Source organism: Solanum verrucosum, unplaced genomic scaffold, assembly GCF_900185275.1.
Source record: "Solanum verrucosum unplaced genomic scaffold, falcon-dt-bn FXZP01000247.1, whole genome shotgun sequence".
Lineage (NCBI taxonomy): Eukaryota > Viridiplantae > Streptophyta > Magnoliopsida > Solanales > Solanaceae > Solanum > Solanum verrucosum.
The window spans coordinates 220,167-239,193 of NW_026020125.1; the positions used below are offsets into that span (position 1 = coordinate 220,167).

Genomic DNA, 19,027 nt, shown 5'->3' on the forward strand with positions numbered 1-19,027 from the left:
ATAATTACTAATAAGCATAACGAATGGAGTCCTCCAAAAGTAAGGAGGTCTCACCAATGGCTGACGCGGTAGTGATCTCAATGGAGTGCATGTATCTGCATCATAAATGATGCAACATCGAAAGACATCAGTACATGGAATGTACGGTATGTAATAAAGTTGAATGAAACAGTGTCTGAACCGAAAGAATACTGAAAATAACTTGACTGAAAGTAAAACATGCAATATAATATAACAAGTAAAGTTTTACATCTGAATAAGGTAATGCATATCAATTTCTAAAATGGTACTTTACTTTCTTGGGGAGTTTCTCTAACCGACAACCATCACCATGAGACTCGTGATGATACAACTATCTACGCTGGCGGCGCAGGTTATATGGGGTTTGAGTTATCTATACTTGTACTTAAATCGGTGCTCAATACTACCCCCAAAACATGCAATAATTCTCATATTAATATTTTTGTTGAGTTAATACTCAAAAGGGTCTCTTTAGGAAAAAATGATCTTTACTTTACTAACAAAAACTTCCTCTAAAACTATTTATGCTCTTCTTGAATTAACAATCTTTTCTCAATACAAAATAGTACATTTGTACCATTAGTATTCCCTTCAAAACTTTTCTCAACTGATAACTTAAAATATTTGAATTTACTTTAGTCATAGGGCAATGCATAAAAGTAGCTATGTTGCTTTCAACAATCCGTAACTAAATAGAGTTAATGTGATAAAATAAGCACGAACAACAATTTAAGAATCAAAATACATGAAGTAGTATAATCTCAATGAAAAGAATCAAAATTCAATAACAAGAAATAAAGGTCAATTCAAAGTTCATGAAAACTTGGGTAAAAATCTTAGATTTAACTCATACTAACTGAATTTTAGATGTAGAGTACGAGGACAAACTTAGTCCATCACTATGAGTAGCCTTACATACCTTAGTGGTGAATCTTGAAGAAAATTTTTGGAAGATGAACCCTACCCTTAGTGTTTCTTGAAGTTCTTGAGCGAAGAAATTTAGGAGTGAATGAGAGGATTTAATTATCAAAAAACTGATTTCATACACGTTTAGGGTCATTTAGATAACTTCCTAAAGGTTTTAGGACAAAAATATCCTTAAAAATTAAATAAGAAGAGTTGGACATCGAAATTTTATTCCAGCGGACAATAAGGTCTGTATTCACTCCATATCGCGGAGTTTCTGTCAGGTTACGATGTCTCTAGTAAATCAGTCATAACTTCTTACTCGAACTCAGTTTGATGCAAAATCATGATATATATTTTAGATACCTTAACCACCAACTTTATGTAACACGGAAATGTTCAAATTTGTACTTGTGGTTACAAATGTGGTTCAACTATGACCCCTCTATTAATTATTGAAGGCAATTTCGAGCTAATATTATTATCGAACATGAATGAGTCAAACTTCTAGTATAAAGTACTTAATTTTTCTCGTAAATTAAAATAAATCTGAATACTAATATGTCATCTTTCCTAGGATGAATGTTCTTTCTCCCTGTTCGCAACAAATTTCCTTATGCGCTGAAAATCGACTGCAAGCAAAATAAATAAAACAAAAATGTTATTTTTATTGATGAACCGTTGTGAGTACAATTCTGTTGTTCTCTTGATTCTCTCTCCTGAGATTCTCCAAAACTCGAGGGCCTTCAGTAGCGTATTTCTCGAAATATTGGATGGTGTAGACCTCCTTAAGATGTTGTCGATCTCCGGGAACGTCGAAAAGTACTTCGTCGTTTCAAGTCGATCTCCGGGAAGAACTTCGTTGATGACTCCTTCGAATAGCTATGTAGTTGATGGTGTAGCTTTCTCTAATTGCAAAATGCTTGTTGAAAGAGTTTTCTTGATTCCCCTTAGAATGTCATGTCCATCCCCTATTTATAGTTGTAGGGGGTGGACAAGGTTGCTTGTGATTGGCCAAAGAATGTCATTTTGACACTTGGCAGATTGCGATTGGTTCTTGCATTTGACTGGGACTACCACCTCATTTGGACACGTGGCGTCACCTTGTTGGTCTTGGATGCCTAGTCACTGTGACACGTGGCATGAGTTTGGGCTTCAAGGTGAAATGGACCTTGAATTTGAATTTAATAAGATGGACTTATTTATTTGTAAAGCCCAAATTAATCATTCAGCCCAAATGAACATGAACTTAATTCAAATTTTATATGAATTTGATCCAATACAATTTATGTGTCCACAAATGCCCCTTACTTCGAGACTTGTCGATGTGTAGGCTTGCCGAAGTTTGGCGACAAGACCTGAAGTATTCATGAATGTGTGTGTGTGTGTTTTTTTTCTGAGACTTGTCAACGTCTAGGCTTGCCGAATTTGAATTCGAATGTTGAAGTCTTCATGAATGCATTGTTGAGACTTCAAGAGTATTTATTTCTTGTTGTCGTATTATAACTAAGCCACTACAAATGATTTGCTTGTAGTGATCTCAATTTTTTAAACATTCTTGCTCGACTACCACATGGACCCTCTATATTCATTTCAAATAGATGGGTCTAGTGAGTAGTAACATTATTTTTCCGTCTGATCTTCCTTGCAAGGTGTGAGAGAAAAAAAACAAGAAGATTGATTGGATTTTGAAAATAAAAAAGAATATCAACTTTCCTTTATCCAAGTCAATGAAGATATTCTTCTTTTCTTATCTCTTTGGTTCATCCTTCCATATTGGTGTGGCTTCAAAATGGACATGGAATATCTCAACCAAATCAGATTTTCATTTTCTAAAACTCACCTTATTAAGTCTTGTGGGAGGATTAGAAATCTTTCACAAGAATCCCTATATAATCCCCTCCAATGCATAAAGAATTTCATCGCACAAAATTCTAGATGCTGCAAAAAAACAAGTTATCCGAGTGTATTTAACTCTTCAGTGGCAACATTGCTTTTTTTTTATCAAATCCATAGACATAGCCTCTCTCATATCTCGAAAGAAACTTTAAGCAAAGTACCCTTGCTATTTTCTCAGGTAACTTAGAACCTTGTTTAGCAATAACCCGTTTTGATGGTTTAGCTTTGCGCGCCTGTAGTGTAAAATCCATATCTAATTGTAGAAAAATCAAAATCGCAAGCCATTTGGTTTCTCTGAAACTAGAAACATGGCACTACGACATATAAAATATTTGTAGCCAAATTCTTTTTTCAATTGCTATAGTTTTGATCTTCAAGTTTGAACCCGTTTTTGATTGACAAATTTGCGCTTCCATAGTGTAAAATTCATTTCTAATTGTGGGAAAATCGAAATAGCAAGCCGTTTGATTTTTCCGAAACTAGAAACATGGAAATACGACATATAAAATATTTGTAGCCAAATTCCTTGTCAATTGCTACAGTTTTAATTTTCAAGGTTGAACTCATTTCTGATGGTCAGATCTTTTTGTCTTTTGATTACTCCGATTGTGTTTTCGCCAATGTATTTCAGAGCTACATTGTGCAATCTTGATTTCCAGCAGTGACAATGGACTTTAGTGACCGAGATGTGCCATACCCTTGCCTTGAAATCGTGGAGAACAAGCAACATTCGCGCGCCAAAGTTCTCACCTTGAAAGTTCATCCTCCGGTGATCGGCGCCTTCCCACTTATTAGAAAGATGCTGCACACTTCTCATCATCTCCCAGATTGGTCGTCAACAGAAACGAAGGATGTTACGGACAATTTCTCTGGTAATGTCACAACTGAAAAAGTTCTCCTCTTGAGGTCTTCCACTCATCAAAACGTTGGTGTTGCCATCCCTCCTCGTCATGATGAACATCTTAGCAGTTGGTGTGTTCCTTCTTCTGGGTTTGGTGAGGTTCGCTATACGTCTGGCTATTGAGAGTGGGTAGAGGATGTGCTTGCCCGCTGCAAGGAGACTTTGGATAACATCAAAACTTATGATGCTATCTTTGCTTCAATGTTCACATACGATCACAACGAAAATGTTCTCCAGGCCTTTTGCGAGAATTGGCGTCCATCCAATAATACAGTCTCTACCTTCGTCGGAGAGTTGTCTATTTCTTTATGGGATTTGAGAACCATTGGAGGTCTTCATGTTCATGGTTCCTTTTATGATGAAGTTATACCCTCAGCAAAGGAGTTGACACATGTAGATGATCAAGGGAAGTCTTTTCTCCCAAGAAGCTGCTCCTTCTTGTTTTCAGCGTTCTACCGACTTACCAAAGGTGCCATCGACGAAGTCTCTTTTGAGAATGGACAAAGTTTTGGTTTAGAGGGCTGAGAAAATATGCCGAGCCTTTACCAAGGACGTCTAAGAATCGCACAAAACCAATGATGAATCATGATCCTTATGGAAATATTGACATGAGATTTTTGCCTCGAACCGAAGAAGAGAATGCTCCTTTTGTCGAGCTAGGCGTAGAAGAATCATTCAGAGATGAGACTTATTTGGCGGCTTTTTCTCGCATGTTGGCTTTGCAAGTTTGTTCTTCCTAACAGGAAAGCTGATTGTATTCGTGCTAGTGTCTTCAAAGTCGCAAGCTTAATGGCTCATGGAGAAATATTTTCTTTGGTGGTTCTGATCTTAGCAAGCATCTATCGTGGCCTCAGGGATATATCCACTTCTTCAAACTTGGGTGCTTGCAATACATTACTTCCCATCCATTATGTATATGGATGGATATGTGAGTATTTTGAGACCTACTTCCGTGTTAACCGTCCTCAACCAGGTGTGAGAATGTGGCAGATTTCTGGAGAAAAGATGGCGAAACATTTTGACCTTGTTGACGCTCGCAAGTTATTTCAACAAGTGAATGTGCATGACCTCCACAATCTGGCCATGCTACAAGGAAAGGAGTTGCATATTGATGATAGTGGAAAATTGTCCACTTCCTGGAGCGATTTCCTTATAGGCCTTCGTTCAAGTTTTGTCACTTTGAGGCTGGATGATGAACTGATTGTAGAGCCTTATAGCCCTCACCGATTCAGTCGACAATTTGGATATTGTCAAGACGTTCCTGGTGCACTCATAGAACACTATTATGATGGTTCACTGCTAGCTTTAGTGCAACTATGGGATTCATGTGTTCATCTTGGGAGCTCTTCGAAGATCATCATACCGATGCGTCCATCCAATAAGGGGTCTTTAATGACTCGTGAGTATTCAGAGTGGTGGCCATCCCATCGAGAGATTCTACTGAGACGAAGTACCCATATAATTTTGAGAGGTCCGAAAAAAGATGATGTTTCTTTACCAACCAAAGGAGAACGACTTCAAGAAAAGCTTCCTCACTCTTTAAGGTCCAAGGTGACACCAAATACCCTCTGCAATCTGTCAGAGTTGTTTCCAAGCCTAAAAGTTCGAAGGGAAGGCTACACATGTGGATAACGGAGTTAAGGGTCCTTTACAGACTCCCAAGGCTGCCAACCTCACTGATAAAGATGTGATCGATGTAACTCTCAAGAGGAAGAAACCTTCCAGCTCATCAGAGAAAGGTGTTGTAAAGTCACTCGGCATTGCACCATCTTGTAGCAACACGTCAAAAACGTCTATTTCACTCCATGAGATTGACATTAGTACTAGTGCAGCCTCTAGCTCCAATGAGAGCAATGTTAGCCAAGAGTTACACCGGAAGCGTTTGAAGAAAAAGCCTAAGGACTTGAACACTCAACAATGCAAGTTCGCTGAATTAGATTCCATTAGTATTGATACTGCAATCTTTGAAGATGGTGTTGTTGGTTCTACAATGCCCTTGACATAATTGACACATCAGGTAAAAGTCATCTCTTGAATATTTCTCTAAACTTGCCTGCCCTTTTTTTTTAATCATTAGATATTAATTTTTTTTAATTATCCAGTTGGGTCTTGGGGACATCCCTAGCGATGTAGATGTATTTGAAGATTGTATCACAAGCTCGAATTCCCTCAATGTGGCAAAAAATCCTCACCTCCCTCTTGTTGAAGTTAAGAGTCAAGTTGCAAATGAGATTCAACTGTCAAAGCCGACGGTCCCTTTTTCTGAAAAGGTTGAAACTTCTCAAAATATCTTAGCTACTAATGTGGAGGTTGTTGAAACTTCTCAAATTGGTTGTTCAGATGTTTCCAGGGATTTGGTCCGCCCTTTGCTGGGAATTGCCTCTAATTTTGAACCACAAAAGACTATTTCCAGCTTCAACTTATTTTACATTTCTGGAATGTGGCGTACCTTATATGAGTGTATTACTCAATTCTCTGTTGAATCTTCAGAGAACCTCAAAGAGTTGGAGGCAGGTGTTGCCATGATTCTTAAAGGGCTTCGAGAAGTTAACATCATCAACCTTTTCCCTTCAGAGGTTCTTCTTGAAGATTTTTTCAAGAAACATAAAGATTACAATGCTGCAAGGCTGTCCACTTCTCAAAAAGATAACAAGGGATTCTCATCAAGAGTTGCTTTCTGCTGCACAACAATGTCTTGATACCGCAAATGAGGAGAGGGTCAATATGGACAAACAGTTGGAAGAACTTCAAAAAGTCCTTACAAGAGCTGAAAAATAGCTAAAAGTGTGGACTTAAAAGAAGAAGAAAATCATCTCACTTATTGAAGATCATCAAAAGAGGCTATCTAAAAATCAAGAGACTATCACTAACCGTGAAGATGAAATTCATGCAATAGAGAAAATCAGTCCCTTGTCGGAAACAAAAATAAAAGAACTAGCTAAGCTAAAGGAGGAGGCTGAGACAAGTCGTCACCAAATCCTTAGTCATGAGCTTTTTCCTTAGTCTTCTTCCTGCATAAGGATATTCTCTTTCATTTTCTTGTTCTATTGTGTCTTTTTTTTTTGTCTTGTTTGTTTTTTGGAACATTACTATGATGTAGTGACAGCCCTTCTTCAATGAATAAAAGTGTTGTCTTTTTTCTTCTCAAATGCCTTCTTTTATTTCTCTATTTCAAATGATTGTCGTGTGATTTGTAACTTGCTCTATATTACGGACAACTTTCCCCAAGATTTCAGCTTTGAGCTCTTATGTTTGAAATTCAGTAACTCGTAGTAGGAACATTCAAATAGCGAGTGTGTCATTTCATTGGAAAGATAACTCACACCAATACAATATATGTGAAACTCATGACCGAAAGATTTCCAGGTTAGTACGACGATTATTCCAAAGTTAGCTCGAACGCTGCCTTGACCGACTTTTCAGCTTTGAGCACCTGCAGTAGGAAACCAATAACTCGATGTGGGAGCATCGAAATAACATGACTCTTCTTTCTTTGGAAGCATAACTTATAGAAATACAACATATGTAAAAATCATGGCTAAAAGATCTCTAGATTAGTACAGATGTATTTTTAAAGTCAACTTGAATTCTGCCTCGCTCAACTCTTCAGCTTCGAGCGATTTTGGGAGAAAATCAATAACTCGGCGTAGGAGCCTCGAAATGATGCGATTCTTGTTCCTTTGAAAGCATAACTCATAGACGTACAACATTTATAAAAATCACGTCCTAAAGCTTTCGAGATTAATACAGATATATTTTCAAAGTTAGCTCGAATTCTGTCCCTGAACTCTTCAGCTTTGAGCAATTTTGGGAGAAAATCAATAGCTCGGCGTAGGAGCCTTGAAATGATGTGATTCTTATTCCATTAGAAGCATAACTTATAGAAATACAACATTTATAAAAATCATGGTCAAAAGATCTCCAGATTTATACAAATATATTTTCAAAGTTAGCTTGAATTCTGAAACTATGTGATTCTTATTTCATTTTGAGGAGCGCATCTTCGGTGTGAAATCCAAAATTCATTGTAAGAGTGGTGACACCATGAGCTTCTTATTTCATTTTGACGAGCGCATCAAGAAAAACACTATTTATTGAAGTTACAACAAAATTCATTCCAAATTGATGAGAATAATTTTTTTCAAGTTGACTATACGCCCAAAATGCCATTTCCTCAACTTTGTGCGCTCTTGACAACAACAAAAGATTGTCTCTTGAACTTGGAGTGTCCACATCATGATATTTGTGGCAATACCATTTCAACATAGAGCTTTGATCCGAAGGGTATCCCGATTTGATGTTATAGGTAAAGATGCCCCTAATTTTGAGTAACTTACTGAAGCATCAATGAATTACACAAAATTATCTCCACCGTAAGCAAAAAACTCAAGTAGAATCGCAAGTCGCTTGATCTAATGAATTCCTCGGCCTGTCGCATATCAAAGATTCAAATCAAAATTCCTTTGAATTGATCAAATTAATACCCGAAGTTGACTTCCAAATTTAGCATGCTTGATATGCAACTTTGAACGATCACAGTTGAAGATCCATGAATCGATGTAGGGGTCTCAGTATTACGAGTTTCTTCTTTTGTTGCGGAGAGGGATTCAAGAACTTCAATGTGTGTAACAATGATGATCAAGATCTTTATGAATTCCCACTAATAGGCCTTTGAAATGCTCAGATTAACTCCCAAATATAATGATTTTTTTTTAACTTTGAGTGGTCGTGGTAGAAAATTCAAAAGTTAGCGAAGAAATATCTTAATCACAAGCCGATTTTCACGTTGGGAAGTAGGCTAAAAAAATATTCTCCTTTGCTCATTTGTGATGCATTCGAACTCATGTGCTAGCTACAAAAAATTTAAAGAGCTAGTGTGATAATCACGCAAGGCCACCAAACTTTTTTCTTTTTTTTTACTCATTTGACTGAGCTTAGAGTGATTACTCCAAGCGCCTACGTACCTCGGTGAAAAGGATCAAGTCATATCGTAGTTCAGGATGATGAGTTTTATTATTATTATTATTTTTGGGCCGTACACAGTTTATACTCTTGCGGGCCAGGAGTAACATGCAGTTTATGCTCATACCTTAAGGAGCGTAGCCAACCTTCATGGGAAGTATTGCTTTAGAAACTTGGCGTTGATTGGACCAACTCTTATACCATCTTGGTCTACAATTTTATAAGCGCCACTTGAGTATGCTTTCTTCACAACATACGGCCCATCCCATTTCGATGTAAATTTGTCACCGATGCGTTTGATGGGTCTCCGGACTGCTAAGACCAAGTCTCCCACTTGAAATGATCGAGGTCTCACCTTCTTGTTGAATGCTCTTGCAAGTCGAGCTTGATAACACTCCAACCTTTGTTGTGCTTCCAATCTCTTTTCATCCAATGCCTCCAACTCTGCTAGACGAAGTTGAGCATTACTTTCAGTTGTGAGTCCCTCTTGGATTGCTATTCGCAATGATGGAATTTGCTTCTCCAATGGAAGGACTGCTTCTACGCCATACACCAGTGAAAACGGAGTCGCTTGCGTAGCTGTTCTAAAGGTTGTACGATATTCCCACAAAGCTTCACCAATTCTCTCATGCCAGTCTCTTTTATTCTTTGCAACTACTTTCTTCAATAGGTTACCAAGTGTCTTGTTAAAAGCTTCAGCAAGACCATTGGCAGGTGCATTGTACATTGAAGACTTATGTTGCTTAAAACTGAACTTCTCGCACAAGCTACTCATGAGTTTATTGTTGAAGGGTGTTCCATTATCAGTAATTATACATCTTGGTATGCCATATCTAAAAATTATGTTTGATTTGATAAAATCAACAACATTTTCCCTCTTTACCTTTTTTAATGGTACAACTTCAGTCCATCTAGAGAAATAGTCAGTGGCAGCCAAGATATACATTTGTCCTTTTGATGACTTTGGAAGAGGTCCAACAACATCAAGTCCCCATGCATCGAAGGGCCATGAGGCTACAGTCGGATGCAAAGCCTCTGGAGATTGATAGATGTAATTAGCATGGAATTGACACACTTGACACTTTTTTGCATGCCCTAAGCAGTCCATCACCATTGTTGGCCAATAGTAGCCCATCCTCTTGATGCAAAAATGAAGTTTAGGCCCTGATTGGTGTGCTCCACATGTGCCAGAATGTGCCTCATCCATTGTTTGTTGAGCTTCTTCTTTGTCAAGACACCGCAAGAATAGTCCCTCATAAGAACAACGAAACAGTATCCCATCGTGAAAGATGAATCGTGGTGCTCTTCTCTTAATGTCTGCTCTTACTCGTGGATCCTCAGGCAGTCTTCCATGTTCAAGATACTCAATTGGTGGTTTTCTCCAATCTTCTTCTTCAACCACTCGAACTGATATATGATGGCTTTCATCGATTTGAAGATCAAGACGACCAGGAATAACCCATCAATGACATACACGCACCTTTGTTGTCTCATTTTCTCCGAGTGACATTGTTGTAACCAAGTTAACCAAAGCACCTGCCATGCGATTTTCTTCTCTTCGGACGTGATTTAAGAACACTTGATCAAACCTTTCAAGTAAAAAAGTAGCATATTGGTGATATGACAAAATATATTCCTTCTTTACCTCGTAACTCCCCGAGAGTTGATTGATGATCAATTAAGAGTCACCGTAGACATCCAATTGAGGAATCTTCATATCTAATGCCATTTCAAGGTCCACAATCAAAGTTTGGTACTCTGTGGCGTTGTTGGAACAGGTTTCACCTAGAACAAATGAAAATGGTAGGATTAGTTGTTCTGGAGATATCAACACGACTCCCGCCCCTGCACCATCTCGACGTGCAGATCCATCAAAGAACATTGTCCATGCTGGCAGCTCTTCAGTAAGAAATGCATCTTCATCAGGGAACTCATCTGAAGTTTTCCATTTTCCCGGAAAAGGGTGATCAGCAAGGAAATTAGCAAGTGATTGCCCCTTCACAGCTTTTTGAGGTGTGTAAATGATCCCATATTGATTAAACAATATAGACCATCTTACTAGACGTCCTAAGAGAACTGGTCGAGTCATTACGAACTTCACGGGATTAGCCCAAGAAATTAGCTTGATAGTGTACGCTTCAAAATAATGCCTCTATTTTCTTATGGCATAAAGCAATGCTAAGCACATCTTCTAAATGGGAGTATAATTCAACTCAACTCCTATCAAGGTCCAACTCAGATAGTACAATGTTTGTTCCTTCTTAGCTTCATTCTCTTGAGCAAGAAGTGCCCCAAGTGATCACTCTTGCGATGCAATGTACAATATCAATGGCTTTCCAAGAGTTGGTGCCCCTAATACAGGCGAATTCATCAAGTATCTCATGATGATTTCAAAGGCATTTCGACATGACTGGTCCCAGTGGAAAGGAGCATCTTTTTTCATTAAATGGTTGAAAGGTTGACATCGTCCAGCCAGGTTAGAAATGAATCTCCGAATGAATGCCAAATTTCCTTGTAGACTGCGAAGGTCTCTCAAGTTTTTTGGCTCAGGCATTTTTTTAATGACATCAATCTTTGCGGGATCAACTTCAATTCTATGGTGACGAACAATGAAGCCAAGAAACTTTCCTGAGGTAACCCCAAATGCGCATTTGAGTGGATTCATCTTCCAGTCAAATTTCCTTAACCTTTCAAAAACAATTCGAAGGTCTTCAAGATGGTGTTCCCTTTGCTTCGTCTTTACCACCAAGTCATCAACGTAACATTCCACCCTCTTATGAAGCATGTCATCAAATATGTTTTGCATTGCACGTTGATAGGTGGGCCCAACATTCTTTAGACCAAAGGGCATCACTTTGTAACAATAAATTCCTTTTGGAGTTCGGAAGGCAGTGTATTTTTCATCTTTTGGAGACATTCTGATTTGATTATATCCAGAAGATCCATCCATAAATGACATAGCTTCATGCCCGGTTGTAGCATCAACCATGAGCTCAATGATAAGCAGAGGGAAGTAATCTTTTGGACATGCCTTGTTCAAATCTCAAAAATCAACGTAGACACGTATTTGACCATTCTTCTTCTTAACAGGTACAATATTTGAGATCCACAATGGGGACTTCACTTCTCGAATAAATCCGGCTTCGATGAGCTTGTTGACCTCCGTTTCAATTTGTGTTACCAACTCAGGACGAAACACTCGTTATGACTGTTTTATAGGACGTGTTCCCTTTTTTATCCCCAAATGATGAATAGCTATCCTGGGACTAAGGACCGGTATTTCTCTATACGACCAAGCAAAAACATCTCTGAACTCAACCAATAACTTGAAGTATTTCCTCTATTCTTCTGGTGTAAGAAGTGCACTAATGAAGATTGGACGCGGCTCTTCTAGAGTGCCTAGATTTAGTTCCTTGAGGTCGTCTACGGTTGATTGTACGCCATCCTCCAGTTGAGGGGGAGCCTCTTGGACATCATCATCTGTATCATCAATGTTTGGACCTTCTTCCATTGTTATGTGATAGGATGATTCTGTCAAGTTTGAATCTTCCATCTGACTTTCCACTGTGACGGTTTCATCTTCCTCCTTATTAGTTTCTTCATGAAACTGGTTGGTGACAACAATTGTGCTTCTTTTCACCCTCAAAGAACCATCGGTGATGATTGACAATACAGTTTTTCTCTTCATACGTGATGGGAAAACACTATGAATCTCTTTGTCATCAGTTATATCACAAGAATCTTGATTTTCATGCTCCAGCAACCTTCGTTCGGATAATGACTTTCATTTGGTTCCCAAGCGATGAAATACAGAAGTCTTTGAAGTGGTGACATATTCGTCCACTTGTTTAGAGGATCCTCTTTCATCCTTGCAGCTTAATCTTTCAAATGCAGAGACACGGGGTGTCAATCTTTCAAATGCAAAGACACGGGGTGTCAATCTTCCAATGCATTCAAACACCGAAGCCCGTTGTGGTGTTTTACCCTCTTTAGATTCCTTCGTCTTCTCTATAGAGGTATAGTGAGATGAAGTTATTTCTTTCCCCTTCTTAGATAAAATCTGAAGAGGCTCCGGCAAGCTGAATCCTAACCCAAACTTAGAAGTGGCGACATAATACCTTTTTTCTCTCAACCGCGTTTGAGACTTTGTAAACCCATGTATCTTTTCATCGGTGACTTCCTCCGTGAGTTCTCCTAACTTTGCTAGATTTGAGAAGTTTTAACCTGATTTTTCAAATAATGTGAAGACCTTTTGATCAAAGTTCCCTTTTATCTGACTAACTTGAGTATTTCCTTTGGAAGGCTCCAAAGTGAAAGATGGGACTTGTGCAACTGGGACAGTCATTTTCTCCTTCAAATCTTGGAATGTTGTGTGACTCAATTCTTTCCTCGATGGGTGAACTTGTTGAGTACATTCATGTAGCAGTGGTTGTCCCTTTTTCGACGCTCACGTGGAGTATAGCGAAAAATTGGTTGTTCATCATCAACATTGGCCTGCATGTCTCCTTTAGACGGTGAAAGATTAATGGAAACCTCTTTCGTTCTCTTCTTAGATATCTTGATAGCGGCCCATTGAACTTTACTATCTTCGAGATCGATCGAGTTGGCTTCTGCATGTTTCTTCATATTTGATTTTCCAGAATCTAAATAGAATTTTGCATCTGCAAAATATGACTCCGTCTCAGTGAAAGGATTGATGTCTGCATCAATTTTGACTATTTCACCATCTTTCATATACTTCATGCATTGATGCAAAGTAGATGGCACCACTCCATTTTCATGAACCCAAGGACGTCCGAGCAACAAGTTGTATGATGTTTTGGCATCTATGATATGAATCAAAGTGTTTGATTTCACGTCGCCAATGGACAATCCTACACGAACCTTTCCTATGGATCGTTGTCCTCCTTGATTGAAACCTTAGATCTTAGGTTACTTTTGGACAATTCATCAATAGAGATCCCAAGTTTTTTCAGAACAACTTTTGGCATGATATTGACTGTCGAACCACCATCGATTAGTATGCGATTGAGATGTTGCTCTCGAATAGACCCTACAACAAACAAGGGTCTATTATGTAGCTTAGACCCTAACAACAAGTCATCATCTGTGAAGGTAATTGTAGCCCAACATGGGGTAACTTTTTCATCTGTTTGATGTTCTTGTGTTATTGTTAGATTACGCTCATATTTGCTTCTCTTTGTTTCGTCTATGCAGGAAATAACATGTGTTGCACCAATTTGACTACCACAAAAGAATTTTTCAGGAAAGAATTCATCCAATGTAATAGGCCTTCGAACCTTCTGCGATGAAGAACCATTAATCTTTTGGCAAGTACAAGGCTTGACGTTTTTTTATGGTTGCAGTTGATTCACATCACTCATTGTTGCTCTTGTCTTAAGAAGTCGTATCCTAAAGACTGTTTGATGTCTCCGCTTCTTATGAGTAACCAAAGTCCAACCATCAGCTTCATTTTCTTTGTGGTTGTCTATCTCTAGTGAACCCTCAAGAGTTTTCCTTGGAAAATCAACTTCAATAGGCGTTAAACTTCCAAATTGCAAGAAAGTGGACCTCGAGCACTTCTTTTGATTTGGTGCTATACTAGCATGATTTGCCTCCGCTGTTTCATCCTGGTCAATGATGATTTTTCCTTCACTTACTAACATCATGATTTTCTCCTTCAAGATAAAGCATTTACTCGTCGGGTGGCCAAGGACACGATGGAACTTGCAGTATCTAGTATCTAGGATCACCAACCTTATTGATTTCTTCAGGCCTCTTTGATTCAGTAAGATTAATAACTTTCTTAGCTAGTAATTCATCAAGAATCATAGGTACATCTGAATCTAGAAATGGGTAGACCTTTTCCTCTAACTCCTTCAAGGTCGGGCATCGCCTCTCCTTCTTTAGATATTGACTTGGGGATTCCTCCTCTCTTAGTTTACTCTTGGTGGTGACTTTTACAGAAGTTGCTTTCACTGCCATAGATTCCTTAGTCTGGATCTTTGAGGTCATACCTTTCTTGAAATCCTTCTTTTCCTTTGTCAGATCAGCAAAAGGAGATGTCTTCCCATGACTTGCGATGCTCAACTCCATGTCATGCGCTCGTGTAGCAAGTTCCTCAAAAGTTCGCGGTTTGATTCCTTGTAGTATGTATTGAAGTCCCCAATGCATACCCTGAATGCACATTTCCACAGCAGATATTTCAGAAAGACGATCTTTGCAGTCCAAACTCAACGATTGATGTAATCCACCACAGGTTCATCCTTTCTTTGCTTAGTACCGGTCAACTCTATCATGCTTACGATTCGGCAAGTACTGTAGAAACGATTGAGGAATTCCTTCTCGAGCTGCTCCCAACTATCAATAGACTCGTGTTCCAGGTCGATATACCAGTCGAATGCATTCCCTTTCAGCAAACGAACAAACTGTTTTACCAAAAGGTCACCATGCGTTTCAGCATTGCTACAAGTTGCAACAAAGTGAGCGATATGTTGCCTTAGGTTCCCCTTGCCATCAAATTGTTGTAGCTTTGGTGGTTGATAGTTTGTTGGCATTGATAGACAATCAATCTGTCTGGTATATGGCTTGGAGTAATACAAGGAACTTTGTGGTGTTCCGCCATATTAGGCCCTGATAGTGTTTGTTATCATATCTTGCAACTGTTGGACAGATAGTGCAGCAACTGAAGCAGATTGTTTCTCCTTTTAAAATTTTGACTTTGATAGAGATTCCTCAACGTCCTTGTTTTGTTGATCAAAACCAGATGGACAAGTGGGGACATGACTTGACTCTCCAGGTGTGAAGGCCTCCAACTTGTTCATAAGTTGAGCAATACGAAGATTTTTGTCATCAACGGATTTCTTCAAGGCCTCAATGGTTTGCTCCATCATCGCAAACTTCTTGTCCATGTCAGTTGAGTCAGCCATCAAAGCATTGACATTCATTGAAGTTGGAGCATCCATTGAATCTTCAGATTCACCATAGTTGGAGCCAATTTTAGAAAATTCTTCAAAGAACACAGACGCAAGATTGCCCCTAGGTGTTGCACTTACGACCATCGTATGAGAGTTGTTATTTTTCATCGCCTCCAAAGAAGTGAAGTATTCAGATCCATCTAGCCCACTGTTCTTGAACTTACGCCGAGTAATCGGGCCAACATGACTGAGATCAGTAGATATGACATCAGTAGAGTCCTTGTATGAAAAGTCGCTACTCTTTCTGAAGGCCATTGCTGTAGTTGCCTTTGTAGTTTTTGATTTGCAAGAGAAAGAGATGAAAAGCAGAATCGGTCCCAAGGGCGTGCCAAATTTGTTCGCAACAAATTTCCTTATGCGCTGAAAATCGACTGCAAGCAAAATAAATAAAACAAAAATGTTATTTTTATTGATGAATCGTTGTGAGTACAATTCCGTTGTTCTCTTGATTCTCTCTCCTAAGATTCTCCAAGACTCGAGGGCTTTCAGTAGCGTATTTCTCAAAATATTGGATGATGTAGACCTCCTTAAGATGTTGTCGATCTCCTGGAATGTCGAAAAGCACTTCGTCGTTTCAAGTTGATCTCCGGGAAGAACTCCGTTGATGACTCCTTCGAAGAGCTATGTAGTTGATGGTATAGCTTCCTCCAATTGCAGAATGCTTGTTGAAGAGTTTTCTTGATGCCCCTTAGAATGTCATGTACATCCCCTATTTATAGTTGTAGGGGGTGGACAAGGTTGCTTGTGATTGGCCAAAGAATGTCATTTTGACACTTGGCGGATTGCGATTGGTTCTTGCATTTGACTGGGACTACCACCTCATTTGGACACGTGGCGTCACCTTGTTGGTCTTGGATGCCTAGTCATCGTGACACGTGACATGAGTTTGGGCTTCAAGGTGAAATGGACCTTGAATTTGAATTTAATAAGATGAACTTATTTATTTGTAAAGCCCAAATTAATCATTCAGCCAAAATGAACATGGACTTAATTCAAATTTTATATGAATTTGATCCAATACAATTTATGTGTCTACACTCCCTAAAAAATTAGATGAACTAATCCTCATCTTCAATACTCTTCATTTTGTCAATTTTGGTAAATGACTTAAAATATGTTGTCGGTAAGTGTGTGTAATTATAATTTTTAAATCTACATAATTGATTCGATTCTATTTCTTTCCGTTATTTTTGCTTAAAATCAAAACCTAATTAAATTATTTGGTTTTTAAAATTAAAAATGAAATCAAACAATTGGTTAAAGAAGTACAAAAAGTCGAAAAGTACTTATATCGGTTGTCTCTTAATTGTGTGTATTTAAATAATAATTTTAAGTTGCATTCTTTGGAAAAAAGGAAAAGAGATATAAAAGGCTAATTACGGCGTCATTTTTTAAACAAGTTCTCCGTGGTGCATCGCGACACTAGAAATTCAAAGTGAAGAATGCAACGGTTATTAACTTCCACTTCCCTCCCGCCCCTTCTACTTATAAATATACTATTCCATTCAAATCTGTTATCTTCTTCTCTATTTTTCTCTTCTCTTTCAACCTATCTGTGGCGCCGCTTGGTCTATGCCAGCCAAGCGTCGTCGCATAAATAATGGACTATTTTAATACATCCATTGTGCCTTATCATGATCCTTTTGATGATAATAATATTCTTACCGGACTTTCTCTTTCACTCTTTGATGATGAAAACCCAACCATTGATGACGACAACAACTACCAAGGACCCACTTATGAAAGTTACCCAACCATTGTACAAGGACCCATTAATCAAAATACAACAAATTTGAATTCTGGTTTACGTCATGTCCCCGACTATGATTCATACTCTGATCCATTTTTGCTTGAAATTTCATTTGAAAGTGGGAATCGATTTGTTGGGAATAGTCCCAATTCAGAGGGTGAAGTTCCGGGGAAGAATAATTTCCAAATTCTAAGAGAAATAACTCATGGCAATGGTGACTGTTTGTTTATCTCTTAAATTTCTATTTGTTTTTTTTTTTTTTTTGGGGGGGGGGGGGGGGGGCGCTGTACGAGTGAAATAATTTTAATTGGTTTGGCTAATTACTTTATTATTATTATAGGCACGATCTTATCTAAGCTTGGAATATTTGGAACAATAGGAAGGATCAGTCATGCAAGTCTTGAGAAATCTACAATGGATAATCACGTGTCAACCGACACAATTGAGTACGGATCCTTCTCTTTTGTTCGAGTTTATTATAATTAATTAATAATGTACTACTTTTTTCACTTGTTTGGCGAAATTAACTCTAGTCTGATTTAACAGTTTTAGCAATTACAGTATAAGAAAAGTGAAGCAATTTTTAATTCAATATTTCGAGGGTTGTAAGAAGGATGGTTACATAGTGATCGAAGATACACTCTCTGAATTCTATCAAACTTTAAGTGTTCATTCTGGTGACCGTACTAATGACATTAATAATCTACTTCAGTTATCTCCAACAACTTCGCGTAAGTAACATACATCTTTGCTTAGTCCTTTCATCTGAATAAAGGATAGTACAATATTTTTCTTACTACTCTCATCTGTATCACCGAGCAGATGATGTTCAAACGGAACAGCAAGAAATGGCAAACGATAATGAGGGCACTAGCAGTGGCGTGAATCGTGGAAAGATCTCTCTTTCAGAACAGGTTTGTAGTTTGCACGCGGAGAGCATATTACTATGATATCAAAAAAGGACTTGATTGTTCATTTTCTTTGGTAGAGATATATTTTGCATTCTGATCACCTTTTTTTTTTTGATAGAACAGAGGAGAAGAACTAAACTGATGAACGTGAAAGACTTTGAAGACTATCTTCATCTTTCCATTCAGGAAGCAGGTATCAAATTGAACGTATGTCCTACTGTGATGAAAAGGGTTTGCCGAAGGGATGGCTTGCGCAGATGGCCCTCCAGAAAGGTCTCTTTCTGTTTCCCTTCCCACATCCCACCCGCGCCCATTTTCTACATTGCCTCGATAATTGAGGTCACGGAATTTTCACATTGCCTTGGAAATGATTGCAGATTAATAGCATTAAGAGGAAGATATCGAAGCGACAAGAGAGTTTAAGCTCTATTCATGCTGGAGAAAGGAAGAGTGCAAAGGCTGACATAACGAAGCTGGAAAAGGAACTTGCAGACATTTTTGAAACCATACAATGACGACATCACATAGGTTTTCTTATAAGTAACTAGTAATTTTCAACCATTTTTTCTCTACAGATTTAGCTTAGTACTTGTATTTATAGTTGAAGGCAGATTTAAATGTACAAAATGAGCTGTATTGTGTATGTACAAAGCTTAAGAGTTTGAATTATTTCTCTTCTGTAATAAAGTTTGTTATGTAG

At 38.3% G+C, this 19,027-nt stretch overlaps 2 protein-coding genes across 2 annotated transcripts in view; one reads left to right on the plus strand and one right to left on the minus strand.

The window, feature by feature from the left end:
* The window catches only part of LOC125825796 (mechanosensitive ion channel protein 10-like), a 676,215-nt gene that overhangs the window by 116,899 nt on the left and 540,289 nt on the right, over positions 1-19,027 (minus strand). The window lies entirely within an intron of this gene.
* On the plus strand, positions 17,267-18,842 carry LOC125825837 (uncharacterized). Its single transcript, XM_049505124.1, has 6 exons — positions 17,267-17,630; positions 17,757-17,862; positions 17,963-18,147; positions 18,239-18,330; positions 18,451-18,600; positions 18,705-18,842. Exons 1-6 carry the CDS (start codon positions 17,267-17,269, stop codon positions 18,840-18,842), a joined length of 1,035 nt encoding a protein of 344 aa, XP_049361081.1.

Excerpts from the sequence above, each read along its gene's own strand:
- LOC125825837 (XM_049505124.1), top strand. The coding sequence starts at position 17,267 with ATGGACTATTTTAATACATCCATTGTGCCTTATCATGATCCTTTTGAT. Across the intron at positions 18,148-18,238 it reads GTTATCTCCAACAACTTCGC|ATGATGTTCAAACGGAACAG; the intron begins GTAAGTAACATA and ends ATCACCGAGCAG. Across the intron at positions 18,331-18,450 it reads AGATCTCTCTTTCAGAACAG|AGGAGAAGAACTAAACTGAT; the intron begins GTTTGTAGTTTG and ends TTGATAGAACAG.